The 25,205-nt window shown below is 35.7% G+C and overlaps 1 protein-coding gene across 3 annotated transcripts in view; it reads left to right on the top strand.

Annotated features, from left to right (window-relative positions):
- Nucleotides 1-25,205, top strand: part of LOC150101723 (transmembrane protein 62-like) — a 280,792-nt gene that overhangs the window by 131,516 nt on the left and 124,071 nt on the right. For 2 of the 3 annotated variants that reach the window (XM_090400376.1, XM_090400378.1), the window contains exon 8: nucleotides 10,336-10,491. The exons of the other annotated variant lie outside the window; for it this stretch is intronic. In XM_090400376.1, coding sequence (XP_090256502.1) covers nucleotides 10,336-10,491 — 156 coding nt within the window. The remainder of the gene's footprint in view (nucleotides 1-10,335; nucleotides 10,492-25,205) is intronic. 3 annotated transcript variants of the gene reach the window in all.

Raw genomic sequence — 25,205 nt, 5'->3', positions numbered from 1 at the left:
ATTTTAAATATTAATATAAATATCTACAATATTCTTTTGCCACAGTTAATACACATAATTCCTTCTCATTTCAGTGAGATGCTTGGGCTTGTTTCTGTGAACACAACTTTTTTATATCTGGGTCTATGGTTGAAAGAGCTACATGCAATTCATGATCAAGACTCTTCAATGATGACCTCTTTAAATTCTTGATAGTGAGCATAGAAGAGAAACTTTGTTCACACATGTATGTTGTAGCAAATGGTAAAAGAATGTTAATAGCTTTTTTGCCGATGGATGGAAACTCCATTTTTGCAGTTACCCAGAATTGAGATAATGGAACATCCTTAAACTCAACTTCAAGGGTACAATCACTTTTTAAATCTAATAACTCCTCCTTTTCTTTCACTGATAAATCGAATGGCATGTGATCTAATGAAGATGCAAATGGATTTCGAACCCAATCGAATTTCTTTGTCTCCGTTAATTCAAAGTAGTGATGAAGCTTTCTCTCAAGCATGCATAGGTGTCGATCTACAAGTTCTTGTAGTTCTTTTTTAGGATTCGAACTACAACACCGACTAAACATTTCAAGGGAACCATTTTTCACCACATCTTTCCAAAGTTGAATCTTGTTTTTGAATCTATTAATTTTGTCAGTGCAAGTTAATATATTCTCAAGCAGTCCTTGCATTTTTCGATTAAGTTCATTTAGGTATTCAAATATGTCAGCTAAGTAGGCCATTTTTTGCAACCAGTAATCGTCTTCCAACTTAGCTGAATACTGAGAGTTATCTTCAAAAAATACTTTTAATTCTTCTTTCGACTCTCCATCTTGACAACCAACGAACTTCAGTATGGAACAACAAAGATTGATACTCTGATCCCATTTCATTGCATAAAATTGAAAAAAAGATCCGATTGAAGTGGTCTACTTTTGATGAAATTCACCATTTTTACAATGTCATTAAGTGTGGACTTTAATTCTAGAGGTAAACTATTTGACATGAGAGCTTCTCTATGAATAAAGCAGTGTATTATTTGAACATCAGGGTTTTCAGACCGAACTTCGGATGCCAAGCCTCTGACCCCTTACTGTCGTTGCAGCCGCGCCATCAGTACATAAACTTGCGCAATTTTTCCATGAAATTTTGTTTGTATCAAAGTATTCATTGATCACTTTAAAGATTTGCTTCCCAGTTGTTTGTTTCTGAAGTTCTTTGCAGAATAAATAATGCTTTTTCAACCCTTTCTCATCAGGAACAAGTGCAATTAGCTGATAACAGTTGCTAACATCTGTTGCTTCATCAACCTGTAAGGAAAATTTCTTAACTTCGCAAATTTTCTGGATTAGTGTTCCTTCTATGCTAACTGACATGTCTTCAATGCGCCTGCTGATCGTATTATTTGAAAGCAGTACGTTTTCAATTTCTTTTACTTCATCGATTCAAAGCATAGTTTTGACAATTTCCACACACGCTGGTAAAATGAGTGATTCAGCAATTATGTGAGGCTTCTTGGCTTTAGCTATCAATCTCGCGACTTTGTAACTTGCTTCTAGAGCTCCATTAGATACCATTGTGACTGATCTCATGAAAGAACTTGCATTTCAATTTGAGTTCGCAGACGTTTAAAATAGTTAAAATCCTTATCTATGTATGAAGGATGCTTGGTAGAAAGGTGTCGATGTAGTTAACTTGACACCATCGCTTCATTTGACAAATTTTCCAGGCATATGAGACATTGAGGCACAGAAGAATTATCGGAGCACATGAAACAAAATTTCAGATAATCCTCTTTATATGGTCTATGACTATGTTGCGCCTTAAATTTTTTCTTTGGTTCACTTTCTTGGGCTCACAAATTTGATGGATTTTCTGATTTTTTTAAATATTTGTCCATTATTGTGGGTAACTGAAAATTAAATTTAATAGAATTAAAATATATGGAAATAAACAAGCCATTGAATAGAAAAATATAAATCACATGAAACTAAAAATACTACGTTATAATCGAGGATATCAAATAGGCATTGTAACTAGGGCATCCAAAATACCGGAACATGCAAAACTGTGTTAGGAAAATGCCGATTAATGACAGAAAGTCTACATTTACCAAGCTTAAGCTATACAAATTACACATTAATCATTTTGTAATTCATGTCAGCATCATTGTCCAAAAAATATCTCGGATACCTTTTGATTCCGAAGAAAATACATTACGAAAAAATGGTTAACTATAAGAAAAAAATGACTCACCAGTGTTTATTTTATCATGCGAAGGTACTTCTTTCTTGTATTACCATTATAGCATAAGCTAAAATGAATATTATAAATTGACAGTAACAGGAAAAAGCGTCTTTGTCAGCAAATAATAACAATTCGACTTATGTTCACAAACTATCACATTTGTTAAAACACAAATTCAGAAAAAGACGCAATAAGACATTCCTGCTAAGGTGTTTTACACAGACCACTTAGCAACACTGAATATCCACTTGAACGCAGTTCTTACAACAATGATATTGAAACACTCGACTGGTACTCTCACAACACAACAGACGAGTTGAAACTGAAGCAGAGTAATGATCTTCTGAGTCGTAGATGCAAAATGTGAGGAAGAGAGTAATGGGAGGAATGGCACCTATGACATTGTGGGAGGTCGCCTTCACATATACCTAGCTAGAAAAGAGCAATAAAGAGAAAAAGGAACCACTTGGCAGCCTAGCCCTCCGGTACCGTCGCCCCATAATTAGGACTTTGCGGTTAAATTTTTCACGGTACACCAGTGTGCCACAGCACGTTGGCTGGGAAGCACTGTTAACCGTATCAGTCAGTCTACATCTGTGTTTAATCTAACAGATAAGCTTAGGCGTTGATGGTTATTCATGACTTATTTTTCACGGTATTAACAACACCACAAACACTTTTATCAACAAAGATGTTTTATTAACGCTAATATTTCGCTGATTTTCAACTCAGCATCATCAGAGCACAACACACATGTAAACGCGACAGTGAGTGAAACAATATAATTGCAAAAGACAAAAGATCTAAAGTCCTATTTTTGGCGCCCTCTAACGGAAAAAAAAAAAAAAAAAAGCAGTTATCCAGGAGTTTTACTTAGGATAACCGTCTCCCAAATTTTTGGCAAATTAATGCAACCATATTTGTTAAGGTTGGGAGAATTCTTCAAAGCCATTGCTGACTCAAAAAATAATCTTTCAGATCTATAACGACTCCTAAATAGCACATTCGTTTTCCTCCATCTAATCCTGTGTGAAAGAGTGTCCAAGGCGTGGTCTGCCAGTCCTGACTTGCCATAGTAATAGTAGCGAATGTATCTTTCATGTTCTTCCAGGCGGATGTTCACTGATCTTCCTGTTTGCCCATAATAGGCCAAGTCACAGTCACATGGAACTTCATACACTCCTGGGTGTGCTAAAGGGTGAAGTTTATCCTTTGGCGAGCGGATCAGAGTTGCCAGCTTGACATGAGGTTTGAAGGTGGTGCGAAGGCCATGTTTCAACAATACTTTGGCTATCTTTTCCGATGTACCTCTGATATAGGGAATAGAAATGGTCATGTTGTATTCTTGTGTATTAGGGGAGGGCAGAGTATTGGGCCTATGTAGTATTTTATCTATTTTGTAGGGGAGCCATTTGTTCTAACGATACAGCTCTGACCACTGAACTCCAATACCTGCACCATACGTTCTTAGCCAACGGCTACAATCCCTACAAAATAGATAAAATACTACATAGGCCCAATACTCTGCCCTCCCCTAATACACAAAAATACAACATGACCATTTCTATTCCCTATATCAGAGGTACATCGGAAAAGATAGCCAAAGTATTGTTGAAACATGGCCTTCGCACCACCTTCAAACCTCATGTCAAGCTGGCAACTCTGATCCACTCGCCAAAGGATAAACTTCACCCTTTAGCACACCCAGGAGTGTATGAAGTTCCATGTGACTGTGACTTGGCCTATTATGGGCAAACAGGAAAATCAGTGAACATCCACCTGGAAGAACATTGAAGATACATTCGCTACTATTACTATGGCAAGTCGGGACTGGCAGACCACGCCTTGGACACTCCTTCACACAGGATTAGATGGAGGAAAACGAATGTGCTATTTAGGAGTCGTTATAGATCTGAAAGATTATTTTTTGAGTCAGCAATGGCTTTGAAGAATTCTCCCAACCTTAACAAATATGGTTGCATTAATTTGCCAAAAATTTGGGAGACGGTTATCCTAAAAAAAACTCCTGGATAACTGCTTTTTTTTTTTTTTTTTTTCCTGTTAGAGGGCGCCAAAAATAGGACTTTAGATCTTTTGTCTTTTGCAATTATATTGTTTCACTCACTCACTGTCGCGTTTACATGTGTGTTGCGCTCTGATGATGCTGAGTTGAAAATCAGCGAAATATTAGCGTTAATAAAACATCTTTGTTGATAAAAGTGTTTGTGGTGTTGTTAATACCATGAAAAATACATCTCTGTTGTCCTGAGTTTCTTTCCTGTCCTTTCATTGCCTGTTCTTACCAGCATTTTACTCTCCCATTCTGTTTGTACGACTACGAATAATGCAGATTTCTTTCTGATATCATTATTTTCGACATCAATTTATATCATCTGCTCACTCCTAATTTTTCTCAGCAATCATATTTGTCCTTTAGTCTTTTAAATGTAATTTCTAATCCATCTATCATGATGATCAAGAAGGTAACATTGGTTTGAATAGTCTTGTGTATTGCTAGTTTAGTGTTTTGACTAATTTCTCTTATTCAGTATAAATTTATTCAGCTGACTTCCCACCATATCAGCTTTGCTTATTCTATTACATATTTCCATATTTAATTGGCCATATTATATTTTAAATAGCCAAGAGATTGTTCTATGTGTTCTCCATGGGAGAACAGAGAACTTCTTTGAGAATGCAGTTGGTTTTTCATGTTCCTGCCTGGTTCATAGTTTTATCTTGTTTTTGGTTTTCTTAAAAAAAAATTGCAATATCAGTTATTCAGTTTGGGTTAGTCCTGATGACTTCTATTCGATGTATTAAATCATTTGTATAAGGCAAAGAGCTGAATCGAATATCAGGTTTAATGACACTTTCTTTCATAATGTGCACTGTCTCTGTATACAACAGATAGTGCATGCACACACATCCCTCACCTTATTTTAACCATCTTCCTGTATCTCCTTCAATTTTTAACAGCTGACTTTCAACTTAAGTGCAGGCTATGCATTGCTCTGTATAATGTTTCATTTACATCATATAACTGTAGCATTTTGAATCAGGCGCATCACTTGAATAAGGTTCCTATAGTTTTCTTAGGGAAACCAAACAACAATTTTTTCACGTAACTAACACCAAATCCATTCAAGCATGATGATTCTTTTTTACCATCATAAATATTCTATATATCAACATGGTGCACACCATTTATTTTAGACAAATTATGGACCCTGCAACCATGTTAGAAAGAAATAATTATTTTAATTTCCCAACGTTTTGACCTTCATAATGAGGTCATCATCTAGAGTATGCACATGCACACAGATACATATATATATACAGACAAATTATATTACATTTCACAAAGTATGCTAATGAGACAATGATTTGATCAAGTTATTCTACTGGCCTGACCTATATTGAAAATAAAATAAAATTAAAATAAATAAATGAATTAAAATAAAACTACATCAAAGCTATATTCTATTGAAGATAACATCAGAGAAACATTCTTTCATATAGATAGTTTTATAGTAAAAATGATGTCCTAATTGAACATGACAATTGTTATATTAAATGTAAGACCTTGGATTACCTTATGGTCCTGTTTATAATTAACTCTTAGGAAGAAAGGTTAAGTGAGTAGAATATGTGCCTTCCATATTCTTGGGATTTTTTAGACCATCATTATTGTTAAGATTAGGTGGTTGATAAGAATCTCACAGGCCTCCTTAAATTTACATTCATACCATGTTTTGGTGTGCTTATTTTGGTGTGTATTTTATTTCATTTATTTATTTTAATTTAATTTTATATTTTCACTTGAGGGCAGGCCAGTAGAATACCCGTTGATCAAATCATTGTCTCTTTAGCATACTGTGTGAAATGTAATATAGCTTGTCTCTCTCTCTCTCTCTGTACGTGTGTGTACTCCAGATGATGACCTTCATATGAAAGTCAAAACGTTGGGAAATTAAAATAATTATTTCTAACAGTTGTAGAGTCCGTAATTTGTCTAAAATGAATACTGATCACTGTGAAACACTACAGAAAAGGATGCACACTTACACAAATCCGGAGTTACGCGGTTTCTTATATGTACATAATCCCATCCTGCTTAATGCCTCGCCACTAGTCGTATCTTTCAGGCGCTGGCTGCATTCGCCAGTGTCGCACATGCTGTGAACAAGCACTGACGTGTTTCGCGTGGTCTCCATTCATACACGATTTTTATAGTCTACAAACCTTACGATTGTTTAATGTTATGTTCTTGATAAAAATTTTATCACATAAAAAATAATAATGTCATCCAAAAGAAGCAAGTCCGATTCTTCTACAGCTAGCAAGAAAAGAAAAGCATCGACTTTGGAAACAAAACTCAACATTATTAAGGATTTTGAAGGCGGAATGAAAATTTGTGAGCTAGCAAAGAAGTTCGATCTACAGGAATCCACAGTAAGAACAATCACAAAAGAAAGATTTACAGATTTTGGAGGACATAGATTCTAACGAAGAACAAATTGTAGCCACAAGGCAAGGAATAAAAAAATCATTAGCTTGCTATGAAGAAATTTTGCATGACAAGAAAAAGACATTATGCTGTCAGACGAATCTATTAGATTTTATGAAACCATTGACATCGAAATAAATTCCTTTTTTTTTATATAAGAAAAACTACAATTACGATTATATTTCTTAAAAAATATAGGTGTTTTTGTAAACCTTTGGTCCCAATCGTATGTTTGTGTATATAAATTACATGCAAAATTATACCCCGAGTTACGTGCTTTTTCCCACCTACCACGTAACTTCAGGGGTTTACTGTACATTAAAAGCAAGCATTTTTATAAATTTTACATTTTCAAAAAATTATTAGTAGTATTATTATACGGGCACCTCCGCAGATCCTGAAGACCCATCACGAGAGACCCAGTCTATCATACCTCTCCTTGAACCCATTAACAGACAAAGCAGTCACAGCTGACTCTGGAAATCCATTCTGCTCATTCACAACTCTCTAAGCAAAAAATCGAGTAATCATACCCCTACTAGCCACACCTTTATTCAACTTCCAGGGATGACCCTTTATTCTGGTCCCTCTAGGCAAGTGCTGAAACACTTCTCCTGCACCAATCCTGTAAAACCATTTAAGTAACTTAAATGTTTCTATCATATCCCCTCTTTTTCTCCTGTCAGCCAACTTCTGCAATCCACACACCTTCAGTCTATCCTCATTGGTATCATTTCACAGGCCACTCACCATCTTGGTCACTTGTCTCTGAATCATCTCCACCGCTTCCTCATGCCCAAGAAACCCAGGGGACCAGACTTGAGCACAGTAATCCAGATGTGGGCATATCAAGGCCTTATAAAGAGGAATTACAATTTCCTTATTTCTACTTGTTAATGTGTTCTTCACTAGCCAAGTAATCTAATGGGCTAATTTAGCAACCTTAGCAATATGCCCTCTAAACTTTAATTCTCTGTCTACCACTACCCCTAAATCCCTGGCTTCATCTGTTTCCTGGAGTACAGTGCCATCAATGTGATACACAGCTTGTAATCTATTTATCCCAAAATATAACTCTACGTTTCTCGACATTAAACTGACACCATCAACTTTTGCCCATACTGACAGCCTATTTAAATCTTTCTACAAGCTCTCCACATTACCTTGATTGACTATTATTCTACCTAATTTCGCATCATCAGCAAACAACTGATATATTTCCTATCAGGTTATTTCCTATATCATTACTGTATAAATTTATGTACAGCAATGGTTTCAGCACTGAACCTTGTGGCACACCACTAGTCCTGTTTTTGCCTCGATTCTGCTTCTCCGTATACTACTATTTGATATCTGTCCAGCAGCCATTCCTTTTCTCCAGCTGCATTTGTTCTAATCTGTGTAACAGTGTTTCATGTGATATTCTGTCTAATGCCTTTGCAAAATTCATCAAAATCCAACTCAGCTGTTACTCTATTATAAAAAGATTGTAAATTTTGTAAATACTAAGGCATGAACAACCCTTCAAAAAGCCATCTTGACCCTTGTACAGTATCATATTTTTTTTCTCTATTCATTCTTGAATTCTCTTTTTGACCATTTTTCTAGGTATACTTTTACTACCACACCTTTAGATACTGATTGATCTATAATTTACTACTGTAGTCTTAGAACCTCCTTATGCAAAGGAATAATTTTACCCTCTTTCCACTCCATTGGAACTCTGCCAGAGCTGAGACAAATGAAACAGCTTAGTCAAAGGCATTTGCCAGTTCCCTTGCACATTCTTGCAAAACCTAGCTGATATCCCATCTAATCCCACAACTGTATTTACATTTGAGATTCTGCAATATCCTAAGAACCTCCAATTCATCCACATCTGTTCCCACATTTGTGTCTGTCACATGAATTAAAGCAGTAACCTCACTAGGACAATATATGCTTACAAAGTGGTCACTCAGTAACTCGACTGTTTTATCTGCTTCTGTCTCCTCGTGACCATCGTCACTTATTAAGGTTAATCTTCCATAGTTATTCTTTCTCTTACTTGCCACATAACGAAAGAACTCTGTGTGATACTGATTGGTCTGTAATTTGCTACTGCAATCTTAAAACCTCCCTTATAATTCCCTTGCATTCTGTGCTCTTTCCACTCCCTTGGAACTCTACCAGAGCTGAGACTTAAAGAGCTTGGTCAGAGGCATTGCCAGTTTCCTTGCACATTCTTGCAAAACCCCAGCTTGATATGTTGAAAGACAATCAATAAATATTGCTAAACAATTTTATTGAACCATAAAACAATATAAAGACAAACATAAAACATAAAGACAAAAATGAACCATATTTTTATTTATATAAACAAATTTTATATTTCAAAATATAAATGGGAACTTTAATGAAAATGCTAACATACATAACACAAAAACACGTATTTTCAACATGTGTGTTTTTGTGTCCCTAAATTTATAAATATAAATACATAACTTTTTTTTATTATCAAGTGTTATTTTTATTAACATTATCATGTAGAAAACAAATTATCAAGCCTGTCCTGAAAATGTGACCTAATTTTTGTACAGAATTAATCCAGTGCAAAAAGCTCTCTCAGATCTGACGCTTATTGTTCATTAAGCAATTAAAAGCCACTTTAAAATATTTCTGATTATACAATGCAATAAAAATCAAGGTTTAATTCTCCATCAAGTGTGGTCAGCTCTAATAAAAAATCTACCTCAATCTGAGCTCGGACTGTATGAACGAGAACAAGAACACATGACATCGTCCAGTATTGTTTAACGTCAATAACGTTTTATATCTGCATTCTGTTATTTGAGTTTTATGAATAGCCAGACAGTTATGATTTGTATTTATTAATTCTCTTGTTTAAACTTTAAGTTATACTATTTACCCCCCTGAAGATGTAAATCCTACGATTTACGAAACTTGTCAGGAACTATTATTTCAATGTGGTGTAATCACCGAAATATATCTTTTGAACCAATTAGCCCCAGAAGTCTACGCCTGCAATTTTTGATTATTTTTTTCTTTTAAATATGAGGGTATGCTGGAAAGTGGTGAAAATCACTATGAAGGAATTGAGGTGGAACCATGTAACTACACATTATTCTACATATTCCCCACGAAGTGTTATACGCTTGTTACAATGCTGCTGCATCATTTGCAATCCTCTGAGAAAAAACGTCTTTTCCTTTGTCACTAAAATTGATCTATCCTAAAGACATCCATAGACATCGAAGTGGATGGTGTGTTCCTCTCCAACCATTAAGTTGTGGATTTGATGAGTGACTGCAGGCATTGATGTGCATAATTGTACAAAATAAGTTTCTCTATTTAAGAACAGAGGGAAAAAAAATTCAAATGCCATTAACTGTTACTGTAACATATTAATTTTGGGGGAGAACTTTAGAGAATAAGCAATTGTTACGTTACACTTCTCCCCTTTATGTGTATATTTGTCTACTCAAACTTTAGTTTCATTCCAAAAAAAAAAAAAAACATTGAAATTTACTTGATATTTTACATATAAATGTGCTATGACATGTAAATTACTAAAAAAAATTATGAAACTAATTTCAGATTTCGTTTGATCGCTGTTGATCATGGTTTGTTTTCTTTCATTGATCACAACCTCAATAGATGGCCACTTATACTTGTCACGAATCCAAAGCATGCATTCTATACAATGCCTACACTGGAACCTTTATTACGCATGAAAAAGTCAACACATATACGGTAACTTAAGTTTTCTTTAATTTTAATTCACTTATTGTTATTTACATATGTTTAAGAGGTGTATGAAAAATATCAAATTGTCTTCGTAAAGTTGAAATTATCCAATAGATAAATATTGGATGCTGAGATGTTAGTTACTTCATTATTTTGCTGCAGAGTAACTACAGTGTCACTTCCACTCATAAAAGGTTGTAGGATATCTATTATATGCTATTATTATAGATTTAGGTAGCTATTAGGAAAGAAAGATTACTTAACTATTTGGAAAAATTAATGGTAATCTTGGAAACATAATAAGAATACCTATTTGAACTTCATTACTTCATTGATCTTGCAAACATATAGAACTTACCAAGGAATCATTAAACCATCATTCAGTTTGTTATTATGTGTTGTGCCTATTTCCATTAAACTGTCCACAGGATAATTTAAAGGAAATGTGAACAGTTTTCTCCTTGACCCATAGAGGATCGATCCCCTTCACAATCTTTGTCTCAAGTCCTAGGAAGAGCACTCCTGATGGCTCCAAGGCTAGGGTCCTAGAATTAATACCACCCAAGTTTCCTCCCCATCCTGGAATTTGATACATCTATATATAGACTAAAGGTTTTAAAGAGCAGCTAATTTCAAGGTCATATTGGTATATGCTACAATCATGCATAGCATCCCCCCCCCCTTTTTTTTTTTTTTTTGATTTTGTGAGTAGTGATCATGTAGAAATTACCTTTGTAGTTGTGACTTGATGCTTTTTTATGTTCTTCCAGATGTTGTTAGATCTTTCAATTCATCTGCAGTAGGCTAGCTTGCAGGTAAGCAAAGTGTTTATGCATCTCAAGCTGAGAGGTGAAAGAGAGAGAGAGAGAGAGAGATCATTTTCATGATACCAGATAAGGATATTAGCATGATATGGAGTTAAAAAATACTGTTCATAAATTGTATTTCTTTAAAGTTCTGCTTATTTCAAAAACTAGCACATTTGGAAGAAGGATGGGACCTTGTGCACTTCAGTTGGAAAAGATCTGAGTTGGATTCTCAATGTGACAGTAATGGCTTTTTCAATGGAAGGTGTGTTAGTGTGAGGTAGCAGGTTCCCCCCCCCCCTCCTGGAAACTTAGGTATTTCATCCCACATAAGCAAATCAAACAGAGAATATACACACAATTTGCACACAGAAAATATTAATGGATGGTAGGTAGCATTGTAAGTTGGCAGATAGTGGCACTATGTGATAAAGCAGTAAGTAGTATGAACAATGGGTTATATGGAGTAGTGTCCTTCCACAGTGAGTGCTTGAACTTCTTGGAGGTGTCAAGTAATAATCATATATTTGTTTACTCTCTCCTGTCCATTCTCAGTACATGTCCATTTCCATCTGTTTATTTTATTTATTTATTTTGCTTGTGATACACTTTTGCTCATTCCATTTATATAATTCATTTGCTATGTTGGAGCTGAAGCATTTTTAATATTTTATGCAACCACTTTGTGTTTGAAAGCTATTTAATTTAGCTTCTTCGGTCACTTTCCATGTCTATGATCCATATAATAATAATATGGCCTTAACAGTGCTGTTGAAAATCTTTATTTTGGTTTTATTATAATATTTGGATGATTTCCATATTTATTCAGTTTTCTGAAATCAGTATTTGTTTTTGTCATTCTTTGCATTATATTCCCTGTTAATTCCAGAAAAATGGTTTAATGTTAAATCAAATATAAGTAATGGTTGTACATTATTTCTGCTGTGACAATACACTTATATGTGGACCACATCATTAAGGAAAGTGGTATTAAACCTAATAGCTGATTCAGATATCAGCTGTAAATTTTGAAGAGTTTTTAGGACAATGAAACAGTTTTGTTAAAATTTATTATAAAAATCTGCAGTGGAGAATGACTGTACGAAAACAGTCAAGAAAATTTCAACTCCCTTCTCAGTAGCAAATGTGTAACTGAAATGTTGTTTAGGTACACTTAAGTGAAGATGGCAAACTAAATACAGAAAAAGATAACATAATGAAGGATATTTTGTGTCCATTCTTGTTATTGGCAGATGTATACACTTTTGTGTATACATCTGCCAATAAAATCTGTCTATAAAACTGTCTATGAAACTTACCCATGTATACATGGGTAAGTTTTATACATCTTTATTTACCTGAGTATACATCTTCTTATAACAGATGTATACTCGGTAAGTTTTGAAAGTTACCTGAGAGAGAGAGTTTATGATAATATGACCTTCAGCATTGCAAGTTACTTTAGTTTGCATTATGTAAGACATGGATGAAGAGTAAGACATCAAGGATGAAGGGATCCTTGATGGTGAATTATATTTTTTAATTTGATAATTATCAGATTGATTTTAAAATAATTGGTTTTCAAATATAATTTGTTTTAAAGTAGCATTAAGATTGTAATGGTGTAAAATTCTATTTATGTTATCTGATAACAGTTTAATGTATGCTGTGGGCTAGCTATAATCTTTACTATAATTTTACTGTAATCTATATTTGCATTTTTTGACAGTTTTATGAAGAATTTTATTGATGGCCATTATTTATAAATGCATTGCTAATAATATATAATTCTTGTTTTAAGAGCTTGTTCATTAGATCAAATTGTTATAACAAATAAAAGTGACTTTCCTGTCACTTGAAAAAATATCAAGATCTCTTCATCCTCCCAAACTCCCACATCACCCAAGGAAAAAACCAGGGGTTTATAATATTCATTGTTCTTGTGGCATCTGCTATGTGGGCCAGACAGGGAGATCGGGGAAAATCCGCATGAGCGAACATCAAAAGGACGTACAAAAGAAGAGAGAACATAAATCTGGCTTAACATATCACACAGCTTTTACCAGTCATGATGTACTTTGAGATAGAACAAACATGTCCTATATTGATAAGAATTGTTTCACAAGAAAATTCAAAGAGGCAGCAAATATTAAAATTCCTATGCAATGTAACAAAAACTAAGGTTTAATTTTAAATGAAGTTTGGTAATCGTTTATTAAAAATTTATCCAAGACCTCGGACAGAGTGAGCACGAACTGCAGAACTCGAGAACAAATAACATTGTCTCCAATTAACATGCATTGACAGTTGTGTAGATCTGTTATTCAGTTTTTTAACAAACTTTTTTTGATGTTCATAATACCAGCAAATGAACGTGTTTTTCATAATTTCTTATAGTTTGTGCTTTAAACTGTTAGTTCTCTTTACCCCCTAAAGATATTAGTCTTATGACTAATAAAACTTGTTGGATTATTTTTAGTACTTGTTTAGTTTTTTAAAAAAACAGTTCTCTAATAAACATGTGGTCACAAAACCGGAATATTTCAATTGAACTTCTTAACCCCAGAAACCTACACATGAAAATAGAGGCCTGCTTTACCAAAATTATTAATGTGTCATTTGTTCTTTTTTCCACATTGGAATTGTGTGTCCAGTTTCACCAATATAAGGTAAGTGAGACGTGCACTGGATGCAATATACTCCAGGTGGGCCATGGCATTAGGGGAAGGTATCCTTGGAGGAGTTGAGTATGTTTGTAATTTTAAAGGTGGTTTAAAAGTAGCATTAAAGTCATAATGGTATAGCATTAGATTTATTTTATCAGATATACCTTTAATATATGAAATAACTATGGTTTACTGTATTCTATAATATTTTTTTACAGTTTATTTTGTTTTTTATAGTTACACACACACACACGCACGGACAAAGAAATTAGCGCACCTGGAAGTAAACATGGTACAATGGCGAAACTAAGCAGATAGCTAGAGTGCGAGGTGGTATGGAAATGATCCAAGTTTGGTGTGATTGTGCAGGTCTGCGCACCCTGCAGTGGTGCTGCAAGCACGAACCAGCAGCCTTATAGAGCCGGTGTGTAGTCAATAGCCGATTAAAGCGAAAAGCACCGGCCGACGCAAGCTGGAGTACAGAGTGACAATGCCGAGTAGATGCCAGAGATGTTGATTTTAGCAACTTGCGGACTTTGACAGAGGCATGATCATCGGCCTGAAAAACAGAGGGTGGTCGGCACGCCGTATAGTCTTACACATGAACCGTTCTGACCATACCGTCCAACAGTGTTGGGAGCTGTGGACACGTTCTGGCACTGCTACACGGCAGAGCGGCACCAGTTGGATCAGGAGGACCAACGCTAGAGAGGATCGACGGATCGTGCGGCAAGCATGGAGGATCCATGCTTGCCACATGATCTATATTGCATGGAAGAAATTTAATACTTCTTTCAGTGTGGTATATAATATCTAGTTTATTAACCGTTTTAGGTGCTACTGGAAAGTTTATGGCTTTATTAACACCCCAACCTGCAATGACGTCTATAGACGTCCAGCTAAATCTGGATACGATTCTGTAACACCATGTTGAATAACATGGATAAGAAGTGGAATTTGGTCTCACTGTTTCGTCCACCTCGGCCAGTAGGAAGGTTAAATAGCTCTTAATGATTTGCAAGTGACCAAATAACAGAACGCCAGATTTAATGTAGTAACTTTAAATTTTTCAGGAAATGACAACTTATACTAGAATATTAATTAAAATCTTTAATCAATACCTTCTTATAATTTGGCAATCTTACATTGCCATTTTCAGGTATCACAAGACAATATGCAAGCACTCACACTAGCAAATGAGGCTGAAGAAAGGCAACTGAAGTCAATCCTAGTCTTAAAGGTGCTCCCTATTTGACTAAATTTTGTTTTCTTGACTGTTGGTCAAATGATCTTAGAATGCAAGCTTCCGAAATTTGGGGCAGTCTGATGCACCCAAATTTCTTGAGGTTTGGGAAGATTTTCAGAACTGAGGCTGATTCAAGGAACAATCTTCCGTACTTATACTTGCTGCAGTGTAATAAAGTGGCCTTCTTCCAGCGTATTCTCTGGTGGGTGTCCAATGCATGATCAGCAAAACCTGAGTAGCTGTATTGGTGGAACTGGATGTAGTCATGTTTAGATATCCTGATATTTGCTGTCTTGCCTGTTTGACTGTAATAGGACAGTTTGCAACTGCAAGGGACCTGGTATACTCCAGGTAGGTCTAGGGGAAGTGGCTGGTGTTTGGTTGAGTGGATAAGAGATGCTAATTTCTTATGTAGTTTATAACTAGTTGTGAGATTGTATTTTCTTAGGATTTTTGTCAGTTTTTTGGATGTACCCTGGATATATGGAATAGTGATAGATATAGAGTAATCTTTCTTATGAATGGGGTTGTGGTTTACTGGTAATATTTTTATATTACCAGTAATATAAAATAATATTAATATTTTTTTGAGAGTTGTACCCATTGGTTAAGGTGTTAAGGATATGGCTAAGTTCAGTAGTTAGGGCATTGTTATCTGAAGTGATTAATTTTGCTCTGTTATATAGGATTTTTATAATCCTATATTGTTGGGGAGGGGGGGATGACTGCTAGTGAAAGCCTGTATGTTTAGGTTTTCTGTAAACAGAGAAAGCCAGGGATCCATCAGGCTGGCATGTAATCAGAGTGTCTAGGAAAGGGAGACTGTTTTCCTTTCTAAGGTAAACTGGAACCTGGGTTATTGATTTTTTTTAAGTGTGGAGAAATTGTGGAGTGTATCCAGACCATGCAGCCAAAAAGCAAACATATCATCCATGTAGATTAGCCAAACAGTGGGCTTATGTGGGGCAGAGTTTAAGGCTTTTTTTTCAAAGGTCTCCATAAAGAAGTTAGCCAGGGGGTGGAGAACCCATGGCTGTCCCCTCTATCTGTTTGTAGAATTTTCCTTACTAAACTCTACTAATCTCTCCTCTACTGCTAGAAGAGTGAATAGCAGTAGAGGAGAGGGAATGAGAGAGACCTATAGGAATGAAAGAAGAGGAGAGAATGGAAACAAAATACTTCATTATTTTGCTGCAGAGTAACTACAGTGTCACTTCCACTCATAAAAGGTTGTAGGATATCTATTATATGCTATTATTATAGATTTAGGTAGCTATTAGGAAAGAAAGATTACTTAACTATTTGGAAAAATTAATGGTAATCTTGGAAACATAATAAGAATAGCTATTTGAACTTCATTACTTCATTGATCTTGCAAACATATAGAACTTACCAAGGAATCATTAAACCATCATTCAGTTTGTTATTATGTGTTGTGCCTATTTCCATTAAACTGTCCACAGGATAATTTAAAGGAAATGTGAACAGTTTTCTCCTTGACCCATAGAGGATCGATCCCCTTCACAATCTTTGTCTCAAGTCCTAGGAAGAGCACTCCTGATGGCTCCAAGGCTAGGGTCCTAGAATTAATACCACCCAAGTTTCCTCCCCATCCTGGAATTTGATACATCTATATATAGACTAAAGGTTTTAAAGAGCAGCTAATTTCAAGGTCATATTGGTATATGCTACAATCATGCATAGCATCCCCCCCCCCTTTTTTTTTTTTTTTTGATTTTGTGAGTAGTGATCATGTAGAAATTACCTTTGTAGTTGTGACTTGATGCTTTTTTATGTTCTTCCAGATGTTGTTAGATCTTTCAATTCATCTGCAGTAGGCTAGCTTGCAGGTAAGCAAAGTGTTTATGCATCTCAAGCTGAGAGGTGAAAGAGAGAGAGAGAGAGAGATCATTTTCATGATACCAGATAAGGATATTAGCATGATATGGAGTTAAAAAATACTGTTCATAAATTGTATTTCTTTAAAGTTCTGCTTATTTCAAAAACTAGCACATTTGGAAGAAGGATGGGACCTTGTGCACTTCAGTTGGAAAAGATCTGAGTTGGATTCTCAATGTGACAGTAATGGCTTTTTCAATGGAAGGTGTGTTAGTGTGAGGTAGCAGGTTCCCCCCCCCCCTCCTGGAAACTTAGGTATTTCATCCCACATAAGCAAATCAAACAGAGAATATACACACAATTTGCACACAGAAAATATTAATGGATGGTAGGTAGCATTGTAAGTTGGCAGATAGTGGCACTATGTGATAAAGCAGTAAGTAGTATGAACAATGGGTTATATGGAGTAGTGTCCTTCCACAGTGAGTGCTTGAACTTCTTGGAGGTGTCAAGTAATAATCATATATTTGTTTACTCTCTCCTGTCCATTCTCAGTACATGTCCATTTCCATCTGTTTATTTTATTTATTTATTTTGCTTGTGATACACTTTTGCTCATTCCATTTATATAATTCATTTGCTATGTTGGAGCTGAAGCATTTTTAATATTTTATGCAACCACTTTGTGTTTGAAAGCTATTTAATTTAGCTTCTTCGGTCACTTTCCATGTCTATGATCCATATAATAATAATATGGCCTTAACAGTGCTGTTGAAAATCTTTATTTTGGTTTTATTATAATATTTGGATGATTTCCATATTTATTCAGTTTTCTGAAATCAGTATTTGTTTTTGTCATTCTTTGCATTATATTCCCTGTTAATTCCAGAAAAATGGTTTAATGTTAAATCAAATATAAGTAATGGTTGTACATTATTTCTGCTGTGACAATACACTTATATGTGGACCACATCATTAAGGAAAGTGGTATTAAACCTAATAGCTGATTCAGATATCAGCTGTAAATTTTGAAGAGTTTTTAGGACAATGAAACAGTTTTGTTAAAATTTATTATAAAAATCTGCAGTGGAGAATGACTGTACGAAAACAGTCAAGAAAATTTCAACTCCCTTCTCAGTAGCAAATGTGTAACTGAAATGTTGTTTAGGTACACTTAAGTGAAGATGGCAAACTAAATACAGAAAAAGATAACATAATGAAGGATATTTTGTGTCCATTCTTGTTATTGGCAGATGTATACACTTTTGTGTATACATCTGCCAATAAAATCTGTCTATAAAACTGTCTATGAAACTTACCCATGTATACATGGGTAAGTTTTATACATCTTTATTTACCTGAGTATACATCTTCTTATAACAGATGTATACTCGGTAAGTTTTGAAAGTTACCTGAGAGAGAGAGTTTATGATAATATGACCTTCAGCATTGCAAGTTACTTTAGTTTGCATTATGTAAGACATGGATGAAGAGTAAGACATCAAGGATGAAGGGATCCTTGATGGTGAATTATATTTTTTAATTTGATAATTATCAGATTGATTTTAAAATAATTGGTTTTCAAATATAATTTGTTTTAAAGTAGCATTAAGATTGTAATGGTGTAAAATTCTATTTATGTTATCTGATAACAGTTTAATGTATGCTGTGGGCTAGCTATAATCTTTACTATAATTTTACTGTAATCTATATTTGCATTTTTTGACAGTTTTATGAAGAATTTTATTGATGGCCATTATTTATAAATGCATTGCTAATAATATATAATTCTTGTTTTAAGAGCTTGTTCATTAGATCAAATTGTTATAACAAATAAAAGTGACTTTCCTGTCACTTGAAAAAATATCAAGATCTCTTCATCCTCCCAAACTCCCACATCACCCAAGGAAAAAACCAGGGGTTTATAATATTCATTGTTCTTGTGGCATCTGCTATGTGGGCCAGACAGGGAGATCGGGGAAAATCCGCATGAGCGAACATCAAAAGGACGTACAAAAGAAGAGAGAACATAAATCTGGCTTAACATATCACACAGCTTTTACCAGTCATGATGTACTTTGAGATAGAACAAACATGTCCTATATTGATAAGAATTGTTTCACAAGAAAATTCAAAGAGGCAGCAAATATTAAAATTCCTATGCAATGTAACAAAAACTAAGGTTTAATTTTAAATGAAGTTTGGTAATCGTTTATTAAAAATTTATCCAAGACCTCGGACAGAGTGAGCACGAACTGCAGAACTCGAGAACAAATAACATTGTCTCCAATTAACATGCATTGACAGTTGTGTAGATCTGTTATTCAGTTTTTTAACAAACTTTTTTTGATGTTCATAATACCAGCAAATGAACGTGTTTTTCATAATTTCTTATAGTTTGTGCTTTAAACTGTTAGTTCTCTTTACCCCCTAAAGATATTAGTCTTATGACTAATAAAACTTGTTGGATTATTTTTAGTACTTGTTTAGTTTTTTAAAAAAACAGTTCTCTAATAAACATGTGGTCACAAAACCGGAATATTTCAATTGAACTTCTTAACCCCAGAAACCTACACATGAAAATAGAGGCCTGCTTTACCAAAATTATTAATGTGTCATTTGTTCTTTTTTCCACATTGGAATTGTGTGTCCAGTTTCACCAATATAAGGTAAGTGAGACGTGCACTGGATGCAATATACTCCAGGTGGGCCATGGCATTAGGGGAAGGTATCCTTGGAGGAGTTGAGTATGTTTGTAATTTTAAAGGTGGTTTAAAAGTAGCATTAAAGTCATAATGGTATAGCATTAGATTTATTTTATCAGATATACCTTTAATATATGAAATAACTATGGTTTACTGTATTCTATAATATTTTTTTACAGTTTATTTTGTTTTTTATAGTTACACACACACACACGCACGGACAAAGAAATTAGCGCACCTGGAAGTAAACATGGTACAATGGCGAAACTAAGCAGATAGCTAGAGTGCGAGGTGGTATGGAAATGATCCAAGTTTGGTGTGATTGTGCAGGTCTGCGCACCCTGCAGTGGTGCTGCAAGCACGAACCAGCAGCCTTATAGAGCCGGTGTGTAGTCAATAGCCGATTAAAGCGAAAAGCACCGGCCGACGCAAGCTGGAGTACAGAGTGACAATGCCGAGTAGATGCCAGAGATGTTGATTTTAGCAACTTGCGGACTTTGACAGAGGCATGATCATCGGCCTGAAAAACAGAGGGTGGTCGGCACGCCGTATAGTCTTACACATGAACCGTTCTGACCATACCGTCCAACAGTGTTGGGAGCTGTGGACACGTTCTGGCACTGCTACACGGCAGAGCGGCACCAGTTGGATCAGGAGGACCAACGCTAGAGAGGATCGACGGATCGTGCGGCAAGCATGGAGGATCCATGCTTGCCACATGATCTATATTGCATGGAAGAAATTTAATACTTCTTTCAGTGTGGTATATAATATCTAGTTTATTAACCGTTTTAGGTGCTACTGGAAAGTTTATGGCTTTATTAACACCCCAACCTGCAATGACGTCTATAGACGTCCAGCTAAATCTGGATACGATTCTGTAACACCATGTTGAATAACATGGATAAGAAGTGGAATTTGGTCTCACTGTTTCGTCCACCTCGGCCAGTAGGAAGGTTAAATAGCTCTTAATGATTTGCAAGTGACCAAATAACAGAACGCCAGATTTAATGTAGTAACTTTAAATTTTTCAGGAAATGACAACTTATACTAGAATATTAATTAAAATCTTTAATCAATACCTTCTTATAATTTGGCAATCTTACATTGCCATTTTCAGGTATCACAAGACAATATGCAAGCACTCACACTAGCAAATGAGGCTGAAGAAAGGCAACTGAAGTCAATCCTAGTCTTAAAGGTGCTCCCTATTTGACTAAATTTTGTTTTCTTGACTGTTGGTCAAATGATCTTAGAATGCAAGCTTCCGAAATTTGGGGCAGTCTGATGCACCCAAATTTCTTGAGGTTTGGGAAGATTTTCAGAACTGAGGCTGATTCAAGGAACAATCTTCCGTACTTATACTTGCTGCAGTGTAATAAAGTGGCCTTCTTCCAGCGTATTCTCTGGTGGGTGTCCAATGCATGATCAGCAAAACCTGAGTAGCTGTATTGGTGGAACTGGATGTAGTCATGTTTAGATATCCTGATATTTGCTGTCTTGCCTGTTTGACTGTAATAGGACAGTTTGCAACTGCAAGGGACCTGGTATACTCCAGGTAGGTCTAGGGGAAGTGGCTGGTGTTTGGTTGAGTGGATAAGAGATGCTAATTTCTTATGTAGTTTATAACTAGTTGTGAGATTGTATTTTCTTAGGATTTTTGTCAGTTTTTTGGATGTACCCTGGATATATGGAATAGTGATAGATATAGAGTAATCTTTCTTATGAATGGGGTTGTGGTTTACTGGTAATATTTTTATATTACCAGTAATATAAAATAATATTAATATTTTTTTGAGAGTTGTACCCATTGGTTAAGGTGTTAAGGATATGGCTAAGTTCAGTAGTTAGGGCATTGTTATCTGAAGTGATTAATTTTGCTCTGTTATATAGGATTTTTATAATCCTATATTGTTGGGGAGGGGGGGATGACTGCTAGTGAAAGCCTGTATGTTTAGGTTTTCTGTAAACAGAGAAAGCCAGGGATCCATCAGGCTGGCATGTAATCAGAGTGTCTAGGAAAGGGAGACTGTTTTCCTTTCTAAGGTAAACTGGAACCTGGGTTATTGATTTTTTTTAAGTGTGGAGAAATTGTGGAGTGTATCCAGACCATGCAGCCAAAAAGCAAACATATCATCCATGTAGATTAGCCAAACAGTGGGCTTATGTGGGGCAGAGTTTAAGGCTTTTTTTTCAAAGGTCTCCATAAAGAAGTTAGCCAGGGGGTGGAGAACCCATGGCTGTCCCCTCTATCTGTTTGTAGAATTTTCCTTACTAAACTCTACTAATCTCTCCTCTACTGCTAGAAGAGTGAATAGCAGTAGAGGAGAGGGAATGAGAGAGACCTATAGGAATGAAAGAAGAGGAGAGAATGGAAACAATAGGAGAGAGGGAATGGTAAGAGGTATAATGTATGGTGACTCAATGATCCGTAGTGTTCAAGATAGGATGCGTGAGGAGTGTTTGCCAGGAGGAACAATAGAAAGGGTGGCTATGGGAATTAAGAGAGGTGAAGGGTGGATGAGATGATTGTGATGGTAGGAACAAATGACTTGAGTGGTAATGTAAGTTGGGCAGCGAGAGATATGAGATTTTTGCTTGAGGCTGTACGGAAGAAGACAGAGAGAGGAAAAATAGTGTGCGTGTTGCCTAGGTATGATAATGATGAGCTGAGCAGAAGAGCGGCGATATTGAATGGCATAATAGCGAGAATGTGCGACAAGAGAGGACTGGTATATGCGGATGCTTGGAGTGCATTTGAGGAAAGAGGAATTGAATGAGGACGGACATAGGCATGTGGAGAGATTGCTGTTCTGAACGAGTCAGTGTGTCCCAGGGAGGATGATAGCAGGGGTGGCCTCTTGTGGGAATGGATACTTTGGAGAAGGGAGACGATTTCAGGTAACGCCGAGCCCAGTGGAGTCTAGAAGGGATAATGCTGGGTATAGAAACAATGGCATTTATATGCTTTATACTAATGCCAGGAGTATCTGGAATAAGGGAGAGGAATTGATGGCACAGATAGCATCAGCCTGGCCAAAAATTATTGGGATCACTGAGACGTGGTTGTTCTTTCGCTTGGTTGAACAGCAGGAGGGAGTGATAACAAGAGGCCATCCCTGGAAGTTACGAAAGGAAACTGTGAGCAAGAGGATGAGGAGTGGTTTCTTTGGGTGGAGGGTGGTTGAACCGTGGAATGCATTGCCTGATGGAGTGGTGAGAGCGAGAACGGTCAATGAGTTTAAGGAGTGGTATGATAGACTGTGTTTCTTAGGAAGGGCCTCCCACGATGAGTCTTTTGACTCCATGGAGGCCTGAATAATAATAAAATAATAATAAACAAAATAGTCTAAATTCATGGTGAATTAAAATAGGGCCAAAATATCAGGAGGAAATTTGGCTTGGATGAGGGCTAAGGTATCTTTGAGTGGGACATTGGTGAATAACTACACTGCATGCACATATTGTTTTGTGATCCCTGAAGATGGCAGTGTAACATTGCTGAAATATAGGAAGGTATTGATTAAAGTTTTTAATTAATATTCTAGTATACATTGTCATTTCCTGAAAAATTAAAAGCTATGTATAACCAACATATAATCTTATCTACAAGAATATAATGTAAGATTTTTTTTTTCCCCACCAGTGCTCAGACTTCTATTGTTAAGGGTTGACCAAATTAGTACGACTTTTGCATACTATGTAGAGATTGTAACGTAGGTTGTTTTTCTATATTACATGAATGCTCAAGAAATGTCAAATAATTATTTTGGTTTATATAAACTGAAGTTTTACTATAACATGGCAGTTGTCTCCATAATTTTTTAATAATGAATGCTGATTGCTGTGTAACTATGAAAGAAAGGAAATCCATGGAAATCTAACTCTCAAGTGGTGCATCATTACAAAATCTAAAGTTACAAGTTTTACTTTTGATCAGTCAGCTGGCTTAAGAGGTGTAGAGACTGCAAATTTTATTCCTAACTGCATCAAGCTTAAAAAAAAAAAATACTTTGACCAAAGCACTTTAAATCTATGTCCAGACAAAGAAAGTAATACTTAGGGAACAAATTCAAACAGCCTGCAAACACCTAGCAATGGCCAAAAATCAAGTTACAAATTTGAAATCTGAAGTTTCTAGTTATATGGATTCTTCTTGAAAAGCTCATTGATAACTCAGCTGAACATTATTATCTGTGACCTCTAGGGAGTTAAGAACTCATCAAGAGAGGCTATAAATCATCCAAACCAGCTGCCATACCTTCCCTTAAATTCATTCACACTAGATGCATTCACATATTCCTGAAGACAAACTATTCCACTCACTCACTACTCTATGAGAGAAAAATCTAGCTCTTAACCCTTTACCCAAACTTAACTTCCATGGATGTCACTGTTTTCTCCCCATCTTATATATAATGAAAAATTTCATCAGATGATATCCATTCAGAAGTTTATTGACCTCTATGATATCTCTCCTCTTTTTCCTGTTAACCAGAGTCTGTAAGCTATATACTTGCAATTTGTCCTCATAATCTAAATCCCATAATCTTTGCACCCTTTCCACAGTTTCCTTTATCCCCTTGGAAATTGGAAGACCAAATCTGCTCACATTAATCCATGTGCGGTTTTATCAAGTCCTTACAAAGAGGCAAAATGACTTCCTTATCATTACATGTCAAGGTTCACTTCAACATCTCAATTATCCTCTGAGTTGTATTTGCAACTTTTGCTATATGACCTTTGGACTTTGAATTCCTATCCACTATTATGCCAAGATCCATAGCCTTATTAGTTTCTTGTAGCATAACCCTGCTAATATAATATACTACTGGAAATTTCATCACACCAAAGTACATACATAGCTTTACACTTATTGGCATTAAACTGACAGCCATTTTCGTTGTCCAAATTTCCAGCCTATTCAAATCATTCTGTAAGTGATGGATATCAGTAGTAACCCTGATTGCTCTGCCTCTCTTCATATCATCGGCAAACAAATGCATATGTCTAGTCTCATATGACTATCACTAATGTATAGATTGAACAGCAATGACCTAAGGACTGAATCCTGAGGTACCATACCACACTAGTCATAGTTTTTCCTCCTGCAAAGCAGGAAATGGTCTAAAGAAAACACAACGCTTCACAGACAATTACACATGGTTGAGCTTGGGGGTAACAACCTCACCTCATAGTGAGCTGAGGCCCAAAAATGGGAGGCCACAACCCTACATGGGACTGTAGTGCCGAAGAAGAAACCTTATATTGGTGAAACTAGATACAAAATTTCAATCCATAAAAAAAGAACACAAACGACACATTAAATTTAACAGTTTTGCTAACTCAGGGCTCTCAGATCACACTCTTAACACCTACACCAAATTGATTAGAAAGGTGCCTGTCAAATTTTGATCAACCATCCTAATTTAAACACTAATGGTGAAATAAAAATCCT

This window comes from Typopeltis vanoorti, chromosome 11 (genome assembly GCF_054136105.1).
Source record: "Typopeltis vanoorti isolate ZY-2024b chromosome 11, IOZ_Tvanoo_1.0, whole genome shotgun sequence".
In the NCBI taxonomy this organism is placed as follows: domain Eukaryota; kingdom Metazoa; phylum Arthropoda; class Arachnida; order Uropygi; family Thelyphonidae; genus Typopeltis; species Typopeltis vanoorti.
The sequence above is the reverse complement of the archived record's forward strand: the minus strand, read 5'-3'. Positions and strand labels throughout refer to the sequence as shown.